The following is a 21310-nucleotide window of genomic DNA, read 5'->3' as shown; positions in this document are numbered from 1 at the left end:
TAGCCTCTTTGATAATATTCATGCAGTCTGGGGGAAGATTACAATAACCAAACTCTAGGATTTCAGGTGCCAGATTGCAAAGTTGAGATGATTGGGATCTGGATGCCTTATCTCTCCACGGTTCTGAGTGAGAAGATTGGGAATAAGGTGTCGTTTTTGGTGAGGAACTACTGATAGTTCCAACAGGGTTGTGAACCATGGCTGACAGGCCCATGTAGGAGCAACTAGGATTAGTGTCAGGGACTGTTGTCTGAGCTTACGAACCACTAACGGAATGAGTGTGAGAGGCGGAAAAGCGGAAGCAAATATCCCTGACCAGTTCATCCATAGCGCATTGCTTTTGGACAATGGGTGTGGATACCTGGATGCGAAGTTTGGGCATTTTGAGTTCAGGTGAGTGGCGAACAAACCTGGGAAGCCCCACATTTGAAAGAATGGGAGCAGAACTTGAGGGTGGAGTTCCCATTCATGTATCTGCTGCAGTTGACAACTGAGCAGATCTGCAATCTGGTCGTCTACTCCTAGGAGGTGATCTGCAAAGAGATATATCTTTTGAGGTATGGCCCATCTCCAGATGCTCTGGGCTAGCTGGAGAGAGTGTGTCCCTCCCTGTTTTTGTGTATAGTACATTGCTGTCATGTTGCCTGTGCCAATCAGGACAGCTTTGCTTACTAGATGAATTTGAAAGGCTTTCAACGCTAGAAAAATTGCCATCAGTTCTAGATGGTTTATGTGGAGTAGTTTCTGTTGCAGAGTCCACATGCCCTGAATAGTATGTGTCTGGAGAGGAGTGCCCCAACCAGTTAGCACTATCTGTGGAACCGGGTCGATTGAAAAGGTTTTGTATGTTCCACCACTGCAGAGAGCTGTAAGTGCACCCATCTACCAACACTAGATTTGATAACTGACCTTGAGCCAGGTTCCACTGACGTGCTAAGCATTCCTGTAGGGGACGCATTTGGAGTCCCGCGTAAGGAGCTATTAAAATGCAAGATGCCATCATTCCTATCAATTGCATAAACACTCAAGCTGGTGAGGAGTGTTGCGGCTGAAACTGCGATATTAGAGTCTACATGTTGCAGATCCTGACTGGGTTGAGATACAATAGATCTTTCATGGGTGTTTATTGTGGTTTCTAGACATACTTGTATGTTGAGTGGATGGAGATGAAACTTGGTGAGGTTTATAGAGAACCCGAGGTCGTGAAGCAGTTGGACTGTTCTTCAAGTGCGACGTGGGCAGCTCTGTTGTGATCTGGCTTTTATTAGCCAGTCGTCTAGGTAGGGGGAAGATGTGAATGTGCTGTCTTCTTAGATGAGCAGCGACTACTGCCAGACACTTTGTGAAAACCCTGGGTGCTGTAGTTACTCCGAATGGGAGGACTTTGAATTGATAATGTTGGCCGTCTACCACAATCCTAAAATACCTTCGGTGAGAAGGGTGAATGGGAATATGGAAACAAGGCGTCCTTTAGATCCAGAGTGGGCAGAAAGTAGCCTTGCTGAAGGAGCGGGAGAACCTACTGAAGTGTGACCAAATAAAAGTTGTCTGATTGGATGTAGAATTTAGTTGTCAGAGGTTCAATATAGGTTTTAAAGAGCCATCCTTCTTGGGGATTAAGAAGTACAGAGTATATCCTGGTCCCTTGGTATTGTAATGAGACTGGTTCTATGTCTTTTTTCTCTAGGAGTGAGAGAATCTCTTGCTTTAAGAGAGAGAGAGAGAGAGAGAGATGTTACGGTGACATTGCATGTGGTCTTGGAAGGATATTTGGGGGATTGACTGTAAGTTCCAGGAACTAACCAAATTGGATAATTTGCAGTACCCGTTTGTCTGAAGTGATGGAGTTTCAGACGGGGAGAAATTGGGAGACGTCCCCCTACAGGAATAGAATGATCTGGGGGTATGGGATGGAAGTCACTGTTTCTTGCCGGTGAGAGAGGAGCGTGTGGAGTTGCCTCTGCGTCTTCCCTTACCATTGTTTCCTCTAAAACCTCCTCTGAAAAAATCCTTTGGTGAGGGGAATTGATTGTTACCTTTGTAAGAGGAGGATATGTTTTTAGAGCCACCCCTAGAAAAGGAGAGGCTAAAGGAACCCCTATTGGTGGGTGACTGCAAAGCCCCCATTGACTTTGCTACCTCCAGCAACGTGTCCACTGCTGGTCCAAAGAGATGTTCCTTATCAAAGGGTTGGTTGAGGATGGAGGTTTGCACCATAGGTTTGAAACCTGAAATTCTCAACCAAACATGCCTACGTAATAGTACACTTCTGTTAATTGTCGGGCTGCTGTGTCTGCCACATCTAGGGCATACCTGATAGATGTGTTTGTAATGAGCATACCCTCTTGAATAACGTTGTTAGCCTAAGTCTTATGTTCGTCTGGTAAGAACTGCATGAGTTTCTCCAACTCATTGTAGTGAGCCCTGTCATAACGAGCCAGTAAATCTTGAGCATTGGCAATATGCCAATAATTAGCTGCCAGTGAAACTACTCTTTTGCCTGAGGCGTCAAGGAGCTTGGACTCTTTATCTGGAGGAGGAGCTTCACCTGATGTTTGGGAATTGGCTCTCTTGCGAGCATTAGAGACTACAAGAGAGTCTAAAGGTAACTGTCCTTTAATGTATGTAGGGTCGATAGGTAAAGGCTTATAATTTTTCTCCACCCTAGGAGTAATAATTCTTGCCCTGACAGGGTCTTTGAGTCATTGTGTTTTAAGATGCTTTGAGCATAGGCATTGTATGACTGAATGTGAGAGGAGCTAACGGTCTCAAAGAGAAAATCTTGCTCCAATGTCTCTGAATGTAACTCCACCCCGTGATATTGAGCACCCCTATTAAGGAGCTCAACGTACCCAATGTTATCATCTGGTGGAGAGGGTCTGGAGGGGTACAAAGCTGGATCATTATCTTGATCTGGATCAGTGTGATAGTCCTGCTAAGCCTCAGTGTCCTGTGGGGGATCTTGATTGTCATACCCATCAGCTTATAGGTTAGTGGAAGTTGGTGGTGGTGGTAGTGGTGAATTTTCAGGTGAAATAAGTAAATTAGGAATAATAAGAGAAGCAGGTGCAATGTAAGGAGGAGAAGGGTTAGTACCCACACTTTTCTTCTTCAGAGGAATGGGGTAGTCCTCTGGTGGGTCTGAATATGCCCTGTATCAGGGTGAATCACCAACTTTTTCAGTTTCGGATCCGAAATGGAGTAATAGAACTAAGGCTCTTTTGACAGAGTCTCTTTATCCTTGGTTGCCGGTTACGGCTCTGAGCCTTTCGGCGCCGGAGGTGTCGGCTTAGACTTGTGCTTCGGTGCCGAAGGTGTTGGGGTGGCACCGAGCTGGGATCGGTTCGCGTCCGAACCGGAATGCTTTTCTTTATGTTTCGGAGCTGAGCACGAAGGAGGGGCGTCAGAAAAATGTTGTCGGTGCCGACCTTGGCCCGAAGGCAGAGGAAGGACCAGAGCAGATGTCTGAGTCGTATTTAGACACGGAAAAATGTTCTTCCTCTTCTTCGGCTCCTTGGGCATGATGTTCGAGTAAGACTCTTCGCCGAAGATGTCCAGTGCGCTTTGCTGTTGAATCTCGTGACGTTGAGCCTGACGATCAAGAGAGTCTTTTCTGATCGGAACGATCGCCACGTGTCGCAGTCTTTCTCGTCGTGTTCAGAGGACAGACAGAGGTTGCACACTTTGTGCAAGTCGGTGCGTGGAAATTTAGCACAACACCCGGGATATAACTTGAATGGAGTCGGTTCCATCGACTGTTAGAGCGGTCGGCATGGGTAGGCCCGATGGCCTTCCACGAGTTCTCCGATCAAAGATTTTACAGTTGAGACGATACGTGACGAATCGCAGTCGATAACAATACCGTTGAGGGTATGGATTGAGCATCGAAGTGGTCCGAGAAACTGTGCCTAACCAGAGCGCAGCAATACACATCCGGACCCGATGGCGGAAAAAAATAATCTACGGGTGGCGTCGATGCTCATGCGCACTATCACCAAAAGGAGAAGTCAGCTACCTCGTGACTGGAAAGACTTCTTCAAGCAAAAACAAAGTGCAAACATCCGGACCCAACACTAGATGGCGATCTATGCTTAAGCATATGATCTACAGCTCATATGCCTCGAACACAACCTTTTCTGCACAGAAATGTGAAGCAACCCTAAGACCAAGATAAAACTGCTCCTCACAAATGGGTGTGACAGGGTATAACTTTATAAAAGAAAACCAATTTCGACCACTGGTCTCAAAAGTCCATCTCATTTGCAGTGCCACAAGTCAGGGAGAGTGCCTTGATGGAAAAATAATGAAAACAAATTATAACACATTCCTACAAGACTCAAACTCATGAATACAATTAATCCCCACCTAGGCTTTTCGCCAGCTGCTGTGCTAGCTGGCCCTTGCCCGAAGACAAGTTGCCATCCACAGTAATGATTTTGCTCAGTTTGTTGAACTTTTTCAAACTCCTCTCGCCCAGCATGTATGCCAAGTAGCCATAGTTCAGGTTGCGCTGTGAAATCGTATGAGGTCGGACCTGTGGAAATGAGAATAAACAAACATTATCAGGATCACAGGGCACATCCTTTTCGCAGGCTTTCTGTAACACTACATTTGTTTGAGGTGAACAGAAATCTTAAGTGACTCAACAAAATTTTCAAAAATGTAAATTATCATGCTACGGTAAGCAGGAAAGTTCACCTTGAAAAGGGGTACAGCTGACTGAAGGTTTTCATATGAGACATGCAATCTGCCTGTAGATACCAAGGACTCCTTGTAAAAACTTAGATGAGCCGTAACTGGTTTGTGAATAGCTCCTCTTAAAACAACAAAAGCAATGATTTAGGTGGCCATGTAGGAGGGGATGAGGATTTAGGCCTTCAATGAGTGTGGAGAGCCACAACACAGAGCTACTGCATTTGTAAACTTTTAAAACAAAACCCTTATGTCTAAAAAGACAGTCTATAAAACAAAAAGTAGAAACAATGTAAAGAGATACTACAACTCTAATTAAGGAGCACTTTTCAGGAACTAGTAAGGACTTGAGTCAAAATACATCAATTGGAATCAACGGCCCGATGTTTTTTTCAAACCCCCACCCGTTTAATTTCGTGCTTAAAAATTCTAACTAACATCAATTCCGTTTCCGCCACTATAAAGTTGTCAGACATTATAAAGATGAATCGTTAGTGCCATCAAAGAGTCATAATTGGTACTCATCTGAACTCGATAATCTTAAAGTCAAGTGCCGTGTTACAGGATTCACAATTATATAGGAGTTTCAGCTACTACTGCAAAAAGAGGTTTCTGGAAGAGCTGGAGCAAGAGGACATGTGTTTTGTCTAGAAAACATGGCATTTTTACACTGGAAGATTGTGTGAAAAAACATAACTAGAGCACCCCATTCACAACAAATATTTCCTCATAAAGGAACTCCGCATATTCAAATGGTGTTCGATACAGTCAATCTAGATGAGCAGCGACTGGGGCCTTCTAACTAGAGGTTGGTTTGGCATGGCAGTGTAATTCTGGTTAGCTAGGTGGCTGCAGAGAAGGATTAGAAATTCTTCTATTCGGTTCAGTTTGCTGATTAATGGGAGAAATGCTAAATCTGACCTAGTTCCTACTGGGCTTGTGCTGCCCTGTCCTAGATTCTCATTTTTACATTTTTCATTGAGGAAGGCTGAAAGGCAAAGCTCTAAGTTGTGTGGATAGCTATCCCATCTGCCTTTCTTTGCCTTCTTCCCTTCGTCCTCTGGTTTTTCCCTTAGTGAATTTGACAACCTGCAAGTCAACTGTAGAGAAGTCATACCTTACAAGGCTACTGCTGCTCTGTGGGTGCACCCAAAGTGTACCGCTGCCCAAAATGGAGGTTGAACACTGACCCCTCACCATCATTTTGATAAATGGATGGCTGGCAACAGCCAAATACAGAGTGCATTTATAACCGTGCCACCTGGAGAGTACTTACAGGCCTTCTAGTAGAAGGTCTGTTCCATGCCCCGTAACTGGGAACATTCACTTACTCCTGGGTATACAGCGGCTTCTGACACGTTGGGGCATGTTTCTAGTTTTAATGTACTTGAGTGTCCAGATTAGGTGTACTCTATGATGACTAATGCTGCAGTACAAGGCAGCGGTTCTCTTTATGTATATTCTAGAAAATCCACCTGTAAACCTTGACAGGACAAAACTTAGCTATAGAGCTAAATACTGAATAGACAGTTTGGCTGCCCCATTTGTCCTTTCTGCAGTTCTTCCAGATAATACCATACTTTTTCTTATAATTGTGTCACTAACTCATGGAATGCACATGCCTGAGGTCACCTGTGGCGGCACTGCTGTTGTGCTTCAAATGGGTCAGTGTGGAATACATGTTCTGTGCCACACTGGCTAGAGGTACAGATATTGAACAAGGAACATCTTTTAACTGGGCTTGGAGTACTGCCAGAGCAGCTGAGTGTTGTTTAAGATACGACAGCTGAAAGCCAGTATTTGTTCCGAATCCAGGGGAAGGTCTCCAGCACCAGAACAAAAACATTTGCCCAAGACACTGTTTTGCTATTTTGTCCAAGGCTGATATCAGTCATGGTTATCAACAGAGCCCTATTGCAGTCTCCTGCTCGCAGCGTGATTAGGGCCAGACTCTCCTACAGAGAGAAGGAGCTCACTGATTCAGAGCAAGAACAAGACCAATGTAACTGTATCTGCGTGGAGGGGAACTGGATAAAAGGAGCTTGAATAAAGTCTCAAGAGGCTTGATCTATATGGCCTTGACAGTAATAAATTAAATCTACTTATACTAAAGATCAAGGACATGCATGGACCATCGAAAAACTGCATCTAGTGGCAAGCCTTCACTGGCTGCATTCTATGTTCACACAATGAGCATATCCACTGTTGGCAGTGCAGCATCAGTTAGCCAGACTCTGACTTTAGGATCACTGTCTTCACTTCACGTCACCAGTTTGAGGAATGGGCATACTGTGTCCTATTAGGGTGGAATATGTCTTATTTCAGGTATCTGAATTTTAACCACTGAAGTGTCCTCCCTTGAACCTAGGGCCTCTGAGAAACCAGGACAAAGTGCAGGCATATAACAGAAAATCCGATATATTTGTAATGATCAATCCGAGAAACACTGCTCATTGTAAAGAATTCAGAGTGTAATTAGGTCGAGCGACCTATCTCAATGCGCATGCGCATTGAGCAGGAGCTCGATATAAAGGGGCTTAAACAGAGGTTTAACTAGCTGGCGATTTAGTGCTGTGCCCGTGAAATGCTCGTGCACAGCATCAAATCGCCAGCCATCTGCCATCTGTTCCCCAGCAGCTCCGCCCCACAAGCTTCCCCCAGCGTGCGCTCTGGCTCAGCCGAGCCGCACTCCTCCCACACACAAGTGAAGCTTCACTTCAAAGCATGCGCGTTATCATATATAAATTCTCATTGTTTTCACGGCCGGCCTCCGGCCGTGACTCGCATTTCTCCTTCCTTCCAGCGCTGGCTTGTTTTTATCATGTCCCTTTACTTGTAAGGCAATCCTTGTTTAATAAGTAAATAATGCAGCCCACGCCGAGGATCGGAACCCTGTTCTTTAGCTCCTAAGTCAGCAGCGCACGCAGCCTGCCATCTGTGTTGTGTCAGGTTACAAATGGTTTCACTTTTGGGGCTTCGCTGCTGCGCTTGTTGTAAATGCCCCTCCTTTCGGTGCCTGGTTCTCTCCCAGGTGATTTCACTCACTGAATATTTTTGTGGGCTATCATATCGGCGTTCGCGCTTCTTTCTATTCCGGCATGTGATGGCCCCTCATTCCTCCTCTCGTGTGGGTCTGGCCGAGGCTGGCGATGGAGAACTCTTTCAATTGTCTCTAAACACTTCACTGTAAACACACCGGTCAAGAGGCCCCATTTTATGTGCCTCACCTTGCGTCAGGCTCTTTCATGACCTCTTCCCCAAACCGTATGTTCCATTCTGTGACTTGTAGCGTCAAAATGTACATTTTAGAAATGGTCGTGGTGGCATTGCCGTGGCATGCGACCACTTGGACACAAAGTCTTAAGTTACTAACACGCTTTTATAATAGTGATAGCCAACGTACATAGCCACGAGTATATTTTTATATTATTTTCCTTTAATTGTTTTCATGATTCCCGAGTGAACATTTCACTTATCTAATAAATGTTGAAATAACTTTGACCCCATTAATACAAGTTCAGAGCGTGTACAGGACATGCCTTAAATACTTCAAGTGTGCCGTGCAATGTAGCTTTAATTATATGCACCAGCCCCACCCCCATAAATCAACCCGCAGCCACTCGCAAACAATGCACACGGTTTTCTGTCGAGCAAAAATGTATTTCTATTTTTTGAAATACGAGTTCCGAGCTTGAACAGAACTTTCGCGAAGTAATTCTCTCTAAACACTTCACTGTAGACGCACCCGTCAAAAGGGTCCATGTTATGTGCATCACCATGCCTATTGAAAATACAAGTGAATATCAAAGCATTGTTGCTCTGCACAACTCCAAAGCCTGTTGTTTTATCTGTTTCTGGCACATGTGCAACCCAGAAAAACATTCTTCCACCACTAAAGTGGCAACCCTGGACAATTTGGAGGCAGTCTCTAGAACAGGAGCTGCTGCCACAGGTGAAGCAACAGGAGCTGCTGTCACAAGTGAAAGATATAATTGCAAACAATAAGTGCCAGGAAAGGAGGAAGTCATTTGCAGAGACCCAAACAACAAGAGGCCCATTCAACCGGCAAGTGTTCATTCAGATGATGTTCGATTGTTTTAGCTCTGCTGCTCTTTTCACGTTCTGCCAAACTGCTTTAATCTCTTGTTTTTATCTTGGTTAACCGAGTTTGTGGAAGATTATAGTTAAACACGTGTCCTTCAGAAGAACAAAGCTGAATGTGTTAACTTAAAGCGGCGGATTGCAACTCAGTTCGTACATAGCCTAATCAGTGGCATGAATGCATCTTTGCCGAGTAGTAGTTTACCATAAACTGCTCAGTGAGTCATCAAGTTGCCTGAGCATGACCCATCAATACAGTGGATAATAATGTAGCTCAGTGGGATAATGTGCATACTTTTGAAAAATACTGTCTGAAGTGCAGGCTTAAAATCAATGTAGGGTAAGTAAGCAGGGGTGTTTGGGCTGGGCGATTTGGTGCTGTGCCCGTGGCTTTTAGGTCAATGCGCAAGTTCATTGACCTAAAATGCGCGTGCACATCACCAAATCGCCGTCTGTTCCCTCAGCCGCACTCCTCCCACACCTTTGAAGTGAAGCTTAGCTTCAATTCAAAGGCCGTTGCTGCTTTCACACCCTCTCCCCGCTCCGCCCCCTCCCCTGCCCTGCCCGCCGTGTCGCATTTCTCCTCCCTCCTCCCCACAGCAATGCCCTCAAGTGTCCGGGAGCCCCGCGTCTGTCATCGTCTTCTTTTAAAGCAAAGGGGCTTGTGACGGGGTGATGGGTGAACCCCGTAATGATCTGGACTGGTGGTCCGCCGCACCCCTCTCACCTTGCGCATTGTCCCCACAGCTGCCCGAGACCGAGTGGAGCGAGAAGAAAGACGAACACTGGACTCCTACTGAAATGGGAATCGGCTCCTTTAATTGGAACGAGCCAGGTACGTCAGCCACGCCCCTTCTCTACGGAGCAACGTCAAAAAGCGGATGCACTGTTTCCTCGGCGGACGGCGTTTCCCTCGTGGAGGATTGTTTGCGGACCGGAAGGATCAACGCGAGTGAGACCAGGAAGGAGGACGAGCTGGAGACGAGCCCTGCTGTGTTCGAGAAGCCAGGAGGCCAACGTTCCCGTGATTCGCCCTGCCACGGTCCCGAGGGAGGAACGTGGCTTGACAAGGTACGGGGTCGGGTAACAGGGTGGGTTGGACGTCGTAGCGTCCCTACTGAGTAGTTACCGCCTCGGAGTGTACCCTGTATCCCCTGTACCCTTCCCCTCACGAGCACTGAAAGCACTGCGCCTAGTTAGAGGGTTCACCTGCACTGGGTTTTCCTTCACACCCCCCTCCCTTAACAAGTTGTACATATTGGACGTCCCAGTAACCTTAGTCTTCTTGTCTGTCTTTTCGCTTTTGGGTGTTGGCGGAGCTGTCGGACAACGCCGTGTTGCAACGGGAGAGAAGAACTGGCCCGAAGCCCTACCACTGGTCTTTCAGAGCTAACGATGGATGTGTCCCAACCCCTACCGTTATTTTGTTGAACTCTTTTCAAGACTGTTTTCCCCTACTGGATTGATCACCTTGTTATGCAGAGAAAGACTTACATTCCAATAAAACCTTCTTTAAAGTCCTTAATCAAAGCCCCTACGTTTGTCTTTTCTCCTAACCCCGAGATAATTGAAAGTCTGGAACAACATCCGGAACCTCCCCTGGGACAACTGGTGTCAGAAGTGGGATCAGAAACATCTACTATCTGCCAAAAAGAGATGGAAGCCCTCATAGACCATATCATTAAAGGCCAAGAGAAGCTCGAGTGGGCCGTACAGCAACAGATACAATGTGCCCAAGCGGATAGGGATTTAATTAAGTCCACAGTATCGGCCCAACTCGAAGGCCTTAAAACAATGCCGCCTCCCACTCAAATCGTATCAGGAGAAGTGCGACAGATTACCCCTCATCATAGCGGGGTAGCCCTACAAAAATACATACCCGGAGAGGATCCCGATGCTTTTCTGCTCAATTTCGAGAGGGTGGCCCGTGCTATGGGATGGCCAGAAGAGAAGTGGCCGTTTTTTCTTGCTCCGCTTCTCACTGGGGAAGCCCAATCCGCTTATCAGGCCGCCAACCCTTTGGGGAGTACCAGCTATTCGACTATTAAAGAAGTCATTCTTGACCATTTGGGGCTAGACCAAGAGGCCTACCGAGTAAAATTCCGTAAAGAGAGAGGCGCACCTGGAGAGAATCCAAAGACCCTTTTCTTTAGACTACGAATGGCCGCCAACAAGTGGCTAAGACCGGAAACGTGCACGAAGGAGGAAATCCTAAACAAGATATATCTGGAACAGTTCATGGAGGCTCTGCCTTATGCCACACAAAGATGGCTTCGTCAACATGCTGATCTGGACGTAAACCAAGCAATTGAAATGGCGTCACACTTTTCAAGAGCACAACCGCGGACTGTAGTTTGGGATAATGACAAAACAGAAAAAACTCAAAAACCGGGGATACCGTCAAAATCGGACAAGAAACCACAAGTAAAGACAGAAGCATTTCGGTCCCGCCCGGCTGGCATGATCTCTCCCTTGAACAGAGGGCCCCAGTGTTTCGAATGTGGAGAGTGGGGTCACATCGCCAGAATGTGTCCGCGGAAAAAGCCTACAGAAGAACCCATGGAAGTGGGCTATCTACCAAGGACCGTTATGTATTCAGCGGAGCTCGGCAGTGCCTTTTATGTGAGTATGAAGGTGAACGGTCTCATAGTAAAAGCTCTGTTAGACTCCGGATGCCGACAGTCGGTCGTCCAGGACCGTTTTGTTAAACCTGAACAAGTCTCTACCCCAGCCACAGTGTATATACGTTGCGTCCATGGCGACGTGAAACCCTACCCAGTAGCTGAATTAACTTTGTACTTGCCCCAAAGAGAACCCTGTAAAGTGCGGGTGGGGGTGGTGGACTCTCTACCCGAGGACATGATACTTGGTACCGATAATCCTGAGTTCCTTTCTCTTTTCAAAGAAACCTTAAACACTAATCAGTCTCCAAAAAACGTTAGTCTCTCTCCCGACCCCTGGGTCGCGGACAAAAGTTTCCGCTTTGCACAGGCTGAAGATCGAACCTTATATAATGCATGGGAGTCTGCTCACGCGAATGAAGGAAACCCCAACCAGACATTCCCCAGATTCTTGATAAAAAAAGAATTGCTGTATCGACAAGCCCAGAATGAGGGGGATCTACAGTTGTTAGTACCAACGTCCTTTAGAGAACAGGTGTTGTTCTTTGCCCATGCCCATCTAACAGCCGGTCACACCGGCAAGGAAAAAACTACAGATGTAATCCTCCGTCATTTCTTTTGGCCCGGCATTTATAAGGATGTACAGACTTACTGTGCAAAATGTGAGATATGTCAACGGAGGAACACGCAACGTCCAACGGCCGCCCCCCTACAGAGGATGCCTATCATTGGGACGCCGTTCGAAAGAGTGGGGATGGACCTTATTGGTCCACTGCCGAAAACTCCTCGAGGCCATCTTTATGCTTTGGTTGTGGTCGACTACGCCACCAGGTTTGTGGAAGCATTTCCCTTACGTACCACTACAACGTCCGCCATTGCAGAGAAGTTTGTCGAACTGTTTTCTAGGGTCGGTTTTCCAAAAGAGGTCCTCACAGACCAGGGGACCCCATTTACGTCCAAGTTAATGAAGGAGGTGTGCCAACTCTTGAAAGTTAAACACCTGAAAACCTCGGTATATCACCCCCAGACAGATGGCCTCGTAGAAAGATACAATCAGACACTCAAAGCGACCCTGAAAAAAATGCTGTCTGTAGAAGGGCCATCCTGGGACCGGCTACTACCCTTAGCCCTGTTTGTGATCAGGTCCCAAAAACAGAGCAGTCTGGGCTGTTCGTCGTTTGAATTGCTGTATGGACGAGTTCCTCGGTCGCTGTTGGAAATGACTAAAGAACTGTGGGAAACCGAAGAAACAATGGAGAAGAAAGGAATGTTGGAGTATACCACTCAACTACGAAACAAGCTGGGGAAGCTGAGAGAATTGGCTAATTCTTCGCTCGACCGGCAACAAGAACGAATCAAAACAAACTACGATAAGGGGAAGAAACTACGGACGATAGCAGTAGGAAAATGGGCTCTGGTACTGCTTCCCTCCATAGGTAACAGTTCCAAAAATGAATGGCAAGGACCGTATCAAGTGATTGAAGCCATTGGACAAACCACTTATAGGCTACAAATATCTCCGAAGAAAACACAAACATACCATATCAACCTACTCAAGGAGTGGTTAGGGGCTCCCCCTCAAGACAGTCATGTGGTCGCACCCGCAGACCCGGTACCGTCCTCGTTACCACAGTTGGTGGTGAATAACGATCTGGCCCCAAAACAGAAAGAAGAGTTACAGGAAGTGTTGACCCCCTATTCAGACGTCTTTTCGGATGTTCCGGGAAGAACCACTCTAGTGGAACATAAGATTGACACCGTACCAGGAAAGATAGTGAAACAACGGCCCTATAGAATTCCAGCCGCACGTCGAGAAGCCGTTCGGAAGGAGGTTTCGGAGATGCTTCACTTGGGAGTAATACGACCATCCCAGAGTCCCTGGTCTTCCCCAATCGTCATGATCCCCAAACCGGATGGCACGAAGAGATTCTGCATGGATTTCAGGGCCCTAAACTCGGTGTCACACTTCGATACTTATCCGATACCCAGAGTGGACGAGCTCGTGGAAAAGATAGGCGACGCCCGCTACATCACCACCATTGACCTCACGAAGGGGTATTGGCAGGTGCCTCTTCGTGAGGAGGATCGGAAGAAGACCGCCTTTGTGACAGATGAAGGATCCTTTGAATTTACAGTTCTACCCTTTGGCCTACATGGGGCACCAGCGACGTTTCAACGTCTCATGAACCAAGTACTGCGGCCATACACCAACTTCAGCTCTGCGTACTTGGATGACATCGTCATATACAGCTCTAGTTGGCACGAACACTTAAGACACTTGCAGACTATACTGTCGGCCTTACGGGAAGCAGGATTGCATATTAATGCAAAGAAGTCGAGGGCCGCCTTCACCAAAGTGAACTACCTAGGATACGTTCTGGGAGACGGGGCCATTGCCCCTCAAACTGAGAAAATCAGGGCAATCGAGAGGGTGCCTTTCCCATCAACCAAAAGAGACATGAGGGCGTTCCTAGGACTGGTGGGTTACTACCGTCGCTTCATTCCCAACTTTGCGGAGACCGCGGCTTCCCTAACGGATCTCCTTAGGAAGGAAGTAACAAACAAAAAGTTTACGCAACCATCCCAAGAGGCTCTGAATGCCTTTCATTCCCTGAAAACCTCACTGACTACTTCACCCGTCCTAATGTCCCCTGACTATACTAAGCCCTTCATTCTAGCGACGGACGCTTCAAATGTGGGCATTGGGGCTGTGTTGTCCCAGGTAGGTGAGGACGGGATTGAACACCCGATACTCTATGTGAGCCGGAAATTGTTTCCTCGGGAATGCCACTATTCCACGATTGAGAAGGAGGCATTGGCCATTAAGTGGGCCGTGGACAAGTTAAAATACTATCTAGAAGGGACCCATTTTCTCCTACATACTGACCATGCCCCTTTGAGATGGATCCACCAGAACAGTAGCCAAAACTCTAGAGTGTTGAGGTGGTTCCTGTCACTACAGCCCTACTCATTCTCTGTTCAGCATCGTAAGGGCAAAGACAATGGGAATGCTGACTTTTTGTCCAGGGTCTTTCCTCTCCCCGATCGGGAGATGCCAGGGGGGGAGATATGTGACGGGGTGATGGGTGAACCCCGTAATGATCTGGACTGGTGGTCCGCCGCACCCCTCTCACCTTGCGCATTGTCCCCACAGCTGCCCGAGACCGAGTGGAGCGAGAAGAAAGACGAACACTGGACTCCTACTGAAATGGGAATCGGCTCCTTTAATTGGAACGAGCCAGGTACGTCAGCCACGCCCCTTCTCTACGGAGCAACGTCAAAAAGCGGATGCACTGTTTCCTCGGCGGACGGCGTTTCCCTCGTGGAGGATTGTTTGCGGACCGGAAGGATCAACGCGAGTGAGACCAGGAAGGAGGACGAGCTGGAGACGAGCCCTGCTGTGTTCGAGAAGCCAGGAGGCCAACGTTCCCGTGATTCGCCCTGCCACGGTCCCGAGGGAGGAACGTGGCTTGACAAGGTACGGGGTCGGGTAACAGGGTGGGTTGGACGTCGTAGCGTCCCTACTGAGTAGTTACCGCCTCGGAGTGTACCCTGTATCCCCTGTACCCTTCCCCTCACGAGCACTGAAAGCACTGCGCCTAGTTAGAGGGTTCACCTGCACTGGGTTTTCCTTCACACCCCCCTCCCTTAACAAGTTGTACATATTGGACGTCCCAGTAACCTTAGTCTTCTTGTCTGTCTTTTCGCTTTTGGGTGTTGGCGGAGCTGTCGGACAACGCCGTGTTGCAACGGGAGAGAAGAACTGGCCCGAAGCCCTACCACTGGTCTTTCAGAGCTAACGATGGATGTGTCCCAACCCCTACCGTTATTTTGTTGAACTCTTTTCAAGACTGTTTTCCCCTACTGGATTGATCACCTTGTTATGCAGAGAAAGACTTACATTCCAATAAAACCTTCTTTAAAGTCCTTAATCAAAGCCCCTACGTTTGTCTTTTCTCCTAACCCCGAGATAATTGAAAGTCTGGAACAACATCCGGAACCTCCCCTGGGACAGGGCTATTGTTGGGAGACGTCTGCAGACTGTGTCCAGGAAACAGCCTTTTCCCAAAATACACCCGAATAGCGGGCTTCATTTGGACAAACGGGACGGATATTTGCGAAGAGTGTACACATATTTATTTTACACTCCAGGGGAACACTTGTTCTAGTGTTTACCGTGTGCACAGCAAGCCGTTACCTGCGCACACACGCCCACGGACACGCACACAATGGTGCAAACGCGCGCGCACAGACACATACAGAGAAACACACTCGCATGCATATGGACACACACACTACACACAATAGCACGCACATTCACATTAACGCAGGCACGTGCGAGCACACATACACAAGAACATACATGTCGTTTTGCAAAGAGACTCCCACAGATGATAAACACCCACAGGCACGTATTAACATGGAAACAGTCGCAAACACACAAACACTTCTACAACAGATGTCCCTTCAACCATTTTCTAACAAAGACTGACAGAGACACACAGACCTTCCCAGAATAAATGCACGTGAAAACGGACAGACACGCACCAGGACACACCACACAGACGCACACTGTAGGGGTGTAACAATGTCCTACCACTCACGCCTCCAGGGTCACCAGGTCACGTGCATGTTACCCACCTGTGTGCCACTGCTGTTATGTCAATAATGCCCAGCTCTGCTGATACAAGGCTTCTAGACAATATACACAACCACCCCATCCACCACCGCATCCACATCACCACATCCACCGCATCCACCGCATCCACCACCACTGCATCCACCACTGCATCCGCCACCACATCCACCATCAACACCACATCCACCCTCACATCCACCACCACCACATCCACCATCACCTCCACATCCACCATGACATCCACCACCACCACATCCACCATCGCATCCACCACCACCACCACACCCACCACCACTACATCCACCACCACATCCACTACCACCACCACCCCAACCACCACTCCATCCACCACCACACCCACCACCACTACATCCACCACCACATCCACTACCACCAACACCCCAACCACCATCACATCCACCACCACCACCACATCCACCACCACCACCACATCCACCACCACCACCACATCCACCATCACCTCCACATCCACCATCACCTCCACATCCACCATGACATCCACCACCACCACATCCACCACCACATCCACCATCGCATCCACCATCGCATCCACCATCGCATCCACCACCACACCCACCACCACTACATCCACCACCACATCCATTACCACCACCACCCCAACCACCACTCCATCCACCACCACACCCACCACCACTACATCCACCACCACATCCACTACCACCACCACCCCAACCACCACTCCATCCACCACCGCATCCACCACCGCATCCACCACATCCACCGCATCCACCACCACATCCACCGCATACACCACCACATCCACCATCACATCCACCATCACATCCACCACCACCACATCCACCATCACCACCACATCCACCATCACCTCCACATCCACCATGACATCCACCGCCACATCCACCACCACATCCACCACCACCACATCCAACCACATCCACCACAACCACCACCGCCTCCACCATCACATCCACCATCACCACCTCATCCACCACCACCACCGCATCCACCACCACATCCACCATCACCACCACATCCACCATCACATCCACCACCACCACTTCCACCATCACCTCCACATCCACCATGACATCCACCACCACCACATCCACTACCACCGCATCCACCACCACCACCACATCCACCACCACTACATCCACCACCACATCCAATACAACCACCACCCCATCCACCACTACCACCACCACCACCTCCACCACCACCGCATCCACATCCACCACTTCCACTGCATCCAACACTTCCACTTCATCCACCACCACCACATCCACCACTTCCACCGCATCCACCACCACCACCACATCCACCACATCCACCACCTCATTCACCACCTCATCCACCACCGCATCCACCACCGCATCCACCACCGCATCCACCACCGCATCCACCACCGCATCCACCACCGCATCCACCACCACCACCACCACTTCCACCACCACATCCAAAACCACCACCACCACATCCACAACCACCACCACCACATCACCACATCCACCACCACATCCACCACATCCACCACCTCCACCACCTCCACCACCTCCACCACCTCCACCACCTCCACCACCTCCACATCCACCCCCACATCCACCATCACCACCACATCCCCCAGATCCACCACCACCACATATATATGTGTGTGGCTCTGTGTGTGTTTAGGTGCAAATGTAATGTTCTTGGATTTCGTCACAATAAAATACACTGAACATAATCTTCACAAAAGTTATTTACAAACGTTTAAGCTATTGCCATTATAAATTACAATAACTTTTATTTAAATATTAATTATTTACAAAATTAAAAGCCATTGTTATTTGTAATATCAATACATCTAAGTCACGTAAATACAACACACATTGCATTACAAATGCTATAGATGTCACATTTGCAAAAGTTAAAACTATTGACATTGTAACTGACAAAGCTATTAATTTTGCTACTTTCAAAACCAACACATAAATAAAAAAAAAATTCATTTACAATACCAATAGCTCAAACTTTCCTAATGCGAGACCTATTGCATTTCCAATGCTTGTTTGTACATGCAGAGGGCTTGGAGTCTAGGGCCATAGAAAATATTTGGCCATGGAATTTCATGTATTTTGTTTTATCATAGCACCATACTTTGCAAGTGCTACAAAACTATTTGCGAGTCCTAGTTTGGCAGCAAGAAGCATGTTGTTCACCACCTTGGTTACCTTACCTTTACTATACATAAATAAAAACAATGACAGCTTTAACTGGACATTGAGTATAGAGAATGTGATTAATGTATCCGATGTATCTGATTACTAAACCTACTAACTTGTTTGGCTTTTCGAGGAGATATACACACCCTTGTCCCTAGCCAGCATGTAGGCAAACAATCGTGCAATCAACAATCCAGTTTCAGACGGAGATAAGAGGCATGATGCATTGCAACTCCTGCTGCAATACAGAATCCAGCTACCATAACAACACAAAGTGCGAAGGTGTGACTGTTATTGGTTATGTCATGACATTTATGTATAATCTGGGGCGTGCCCTGCAAATCCCTCCTAAATATACATTCACGAGGCACCTAGAAGTAGAGCTACCCTCTCAGGTATGAGCCTATTGGAAGCTGCACCTTTCCCCAACCCTCAACTACAACAGGAAAATTACTACAATCAGGTTATGTCAAAATAAAGCATTTTACAAAGTAGACAAAGAAACCATTTATAGGCGAGATGCCCAAGTCTAGATATCAACTGAAAGAGGGGGCGCTAGAGGGCGCACTGCGGTATGGCTGGCTAATGAGTCAGCTCCGCCGGACGGTCACGGAATTAACGGCATTGGAACCCCTAAAACCCCACCAAACTCAGCGGAATTTGCAGATATGGACGTCGGAACTTAAAGCCGACCTCTCCCTCCACGGAACAACGATCAGCTGTGCGGAGGTCTGATGTTTCAGCCACAAGTCCAGAGACCGCGGAGACGCTGCACAAAATGGCCGCAGTGAGGGCTCGGCGACCCGGAGCCTTCAGCGACGACTAGCGGGTCGGGACATCTGCCGCCACCCGGCGCGGGCTGGTGAGTGACCATTTGCCTCTGTCGAGGACTCGGCAGGCCCCCGCGAGACCCCGGGGCCCGGACCCGCTGCATATCAGCGTGCGTTCCACTGAGGGCAAGATGGCGGCGCCCGTGGAACGCACGAGACTGGCGGCTACAGCGGACGCTCCAACCGGTCAAACCCCTCCGTAGACCGGCGGCGCTTCACACGCAAGGACACGGCATTGATGCATGGCTCCTGCCACAATCCATGCTTCCACAACGTTGGCGGATGCAGGGCGCCCGGCCGGTGGGGCCCCCCGCGTGACAGAGAAGCCGAAAACGAGCGCACCACTGCTGAGGGTATGAAGGAGTGTGTTATAGCGAGTTAAGAAGACACATGAGCACACGCATTTGAGCCGACCACAACAACTGCATGAGGGCGGCCCCTCCGGGCAGCGGGGAGTTGGGGTGTGCATCTCTGCCCACACGGTACCACCTACGACCAGCTCATAGCGATACCTGCCGCTCCTAACGGCTGGAACCTCACTGGGGGCCTGATAGCACATAAGAGCACCCACGTTTCAACACCCGCACTGGGAGAGGTGGAACGGCGGCGACAGCGACTAGTGCCGGTTCCTCGACGAGTACGTGGCCGGGCGGGGACCGCCACACAGCGGATCGACACCTGTGGGAACGGTGCACTAAAATGGGGAAGCCCGACCGGAACCAACCCAAGCTCCAATTTGAGAAGCGGAATCAAGGCAAGAATAATACGGCGGAAACGGAGGTGGAAGGAGGCCGAGAGACGCCGGAGGGCACGGGCATGGAATCAGTCCTAAGAGCGATACAGCAAAGTTTACAAGAGATGAACGGTAAGCTGGATAACGTGGTGCAGAGGGTCGACAACATGGCGGCGAAGATTGAACAGCACGAAGGGCGCCACACGGAAGCAGAACAGCGAATTTCGAAGCTGGAGGATGCCCAAAACACCACAACCAAGACTTGCGGGGCTCTGGAGAAAACAGTGGAGATCCTGCGAGCCAGGGTGGAGGACCAGGAAGCCAGGTCCAGGCGGAACAACGTTCGGATTTCGGGCCTGCCGGAGTCCACAAACACGGGGAAAATGGAGACATACATAGAAACCCTGCTGAAAGAACTCTTTGGAGCTGAAAATCTATCTCCAGTATTCCTGGTGGAGCGTGCGCACCGTTCACTGGCCCCTGTACCAAAACCTGGTGCCACCCCACGGATGATCATCGCACGCCTGCTTAACTACAGGGACAGAGACACGGTCCTGAGGAGGGCGAGAGAGCTGGGGAAAATCACACATCAAGGGAACACCCTAGAGTTTTACCCGGACCACACCATGGCGGTGCAACAAGCTCGAAAAGAATTCGCTCCTGTCAAACAAAAGTTGAGAGACCTGGGCATGGAGTACGCCATGCTGTATCCAGCGAAGCTCAAAGTCCTCACGGGCGGGAAACCAATCATACTCCCAACGGTACAGGCGGCTCAAGACTTCATAAAGCAGCAGGGAAAGCGGAGGAAACAGCAAGACCGAAATGACCAGACGAGTGATGTGGAATGAATATATAGAACTGGTATCAAGCTGACGACATGGTTGTACTACAACTACACGACACGGCTATCTTCATGCACCAACGCCCGCGAACAATCACACGGATCATGCTGGCAACATGGGCGGAGATGTCGAGACTGGACAAGCGCTTATACACTTGCCGCTAATGTTGTCTGCGGGTCTGTGATGGCACGGGGGTGAAGATCCAGATGCGAGTATGCGCAGGGCAGCTGCAGGCGGGGAGGGCCGGCTACCTGACCGAGTGGCGGTGGGAGGATGTCCGCAACCCTGACCAGCCTTACTATTTGACTACTAGCTGAGCGAGAGACACTGCATGCATTGCTTAGCGCCACCCCGGGCTTTGAGCAGGGACTAGAGACAAAGGGTAGACCTGCATTTGGAGAGTTGGCATTTTGGGGATACCGGTTATTTTGGATGGGAGATAGGGGGTTGGAAGGAATCGCACACCAGGTCTTTACTGGTAAAGCGCGTATGTGACCGTCCACATCCGCTATGTGGATGGAGATGTGTGACCCTGGTGACACCCCCAGGAGGGTGTACCCCGAACTCTGTTGGATGGAGAAGTTACTGTTAAAGTTGAAGTTACATCAGGGATGGCTTTGGCAAAGTTTGGGCGCTAAAGTGGGTGGG

The 21310-nt window shown here is 48.8% G+C and overlaps 1 protein-coding gene across 1 annotated transcript in view; it reads right to left on the bottom strand.

Annotated features, from left to right (window-relative positions):
* Nucleotides 1–21310, bottom strand: part of NDUFA10 (NADH:ubiquinone oxidoreductase subunit A10) — a 200055-nt gene that overhangs the window by 165698 nt on the left and 13047 nt on the right. Inside the window, exon 2 of the mRNA XM_086956253.1 lies at nt 4366–4534. Coding sequence (XP_086812379.1) covers nt 4366–4534 — 169 coding nt within the window. The remainder of the gene's footprint in view (nt 1–4365; nt 4535–21310) is intronic.

The sequence above is a fragment of the Lissotriton vulgaris genome, chromosome 2_1 (assembly GCF_964263255.1).
Source record: "Lissotriton vulgaris chromosome 2_1, aLisVul1.2, whole genome shotgun sequence".
In the NCBI taxonomy this organism is placed as follows: Eukaryota; Metazoa; Chordata; class Amphibia; order Caudata; family Salamandridae; genus Lissotriton; species Lissotriton vulgaris.
The sequence above is the reverse complement of the archived record's forward strand: the minus strand, read 5'-3'. Positions and strand labels throughout refer to the sequence as shown.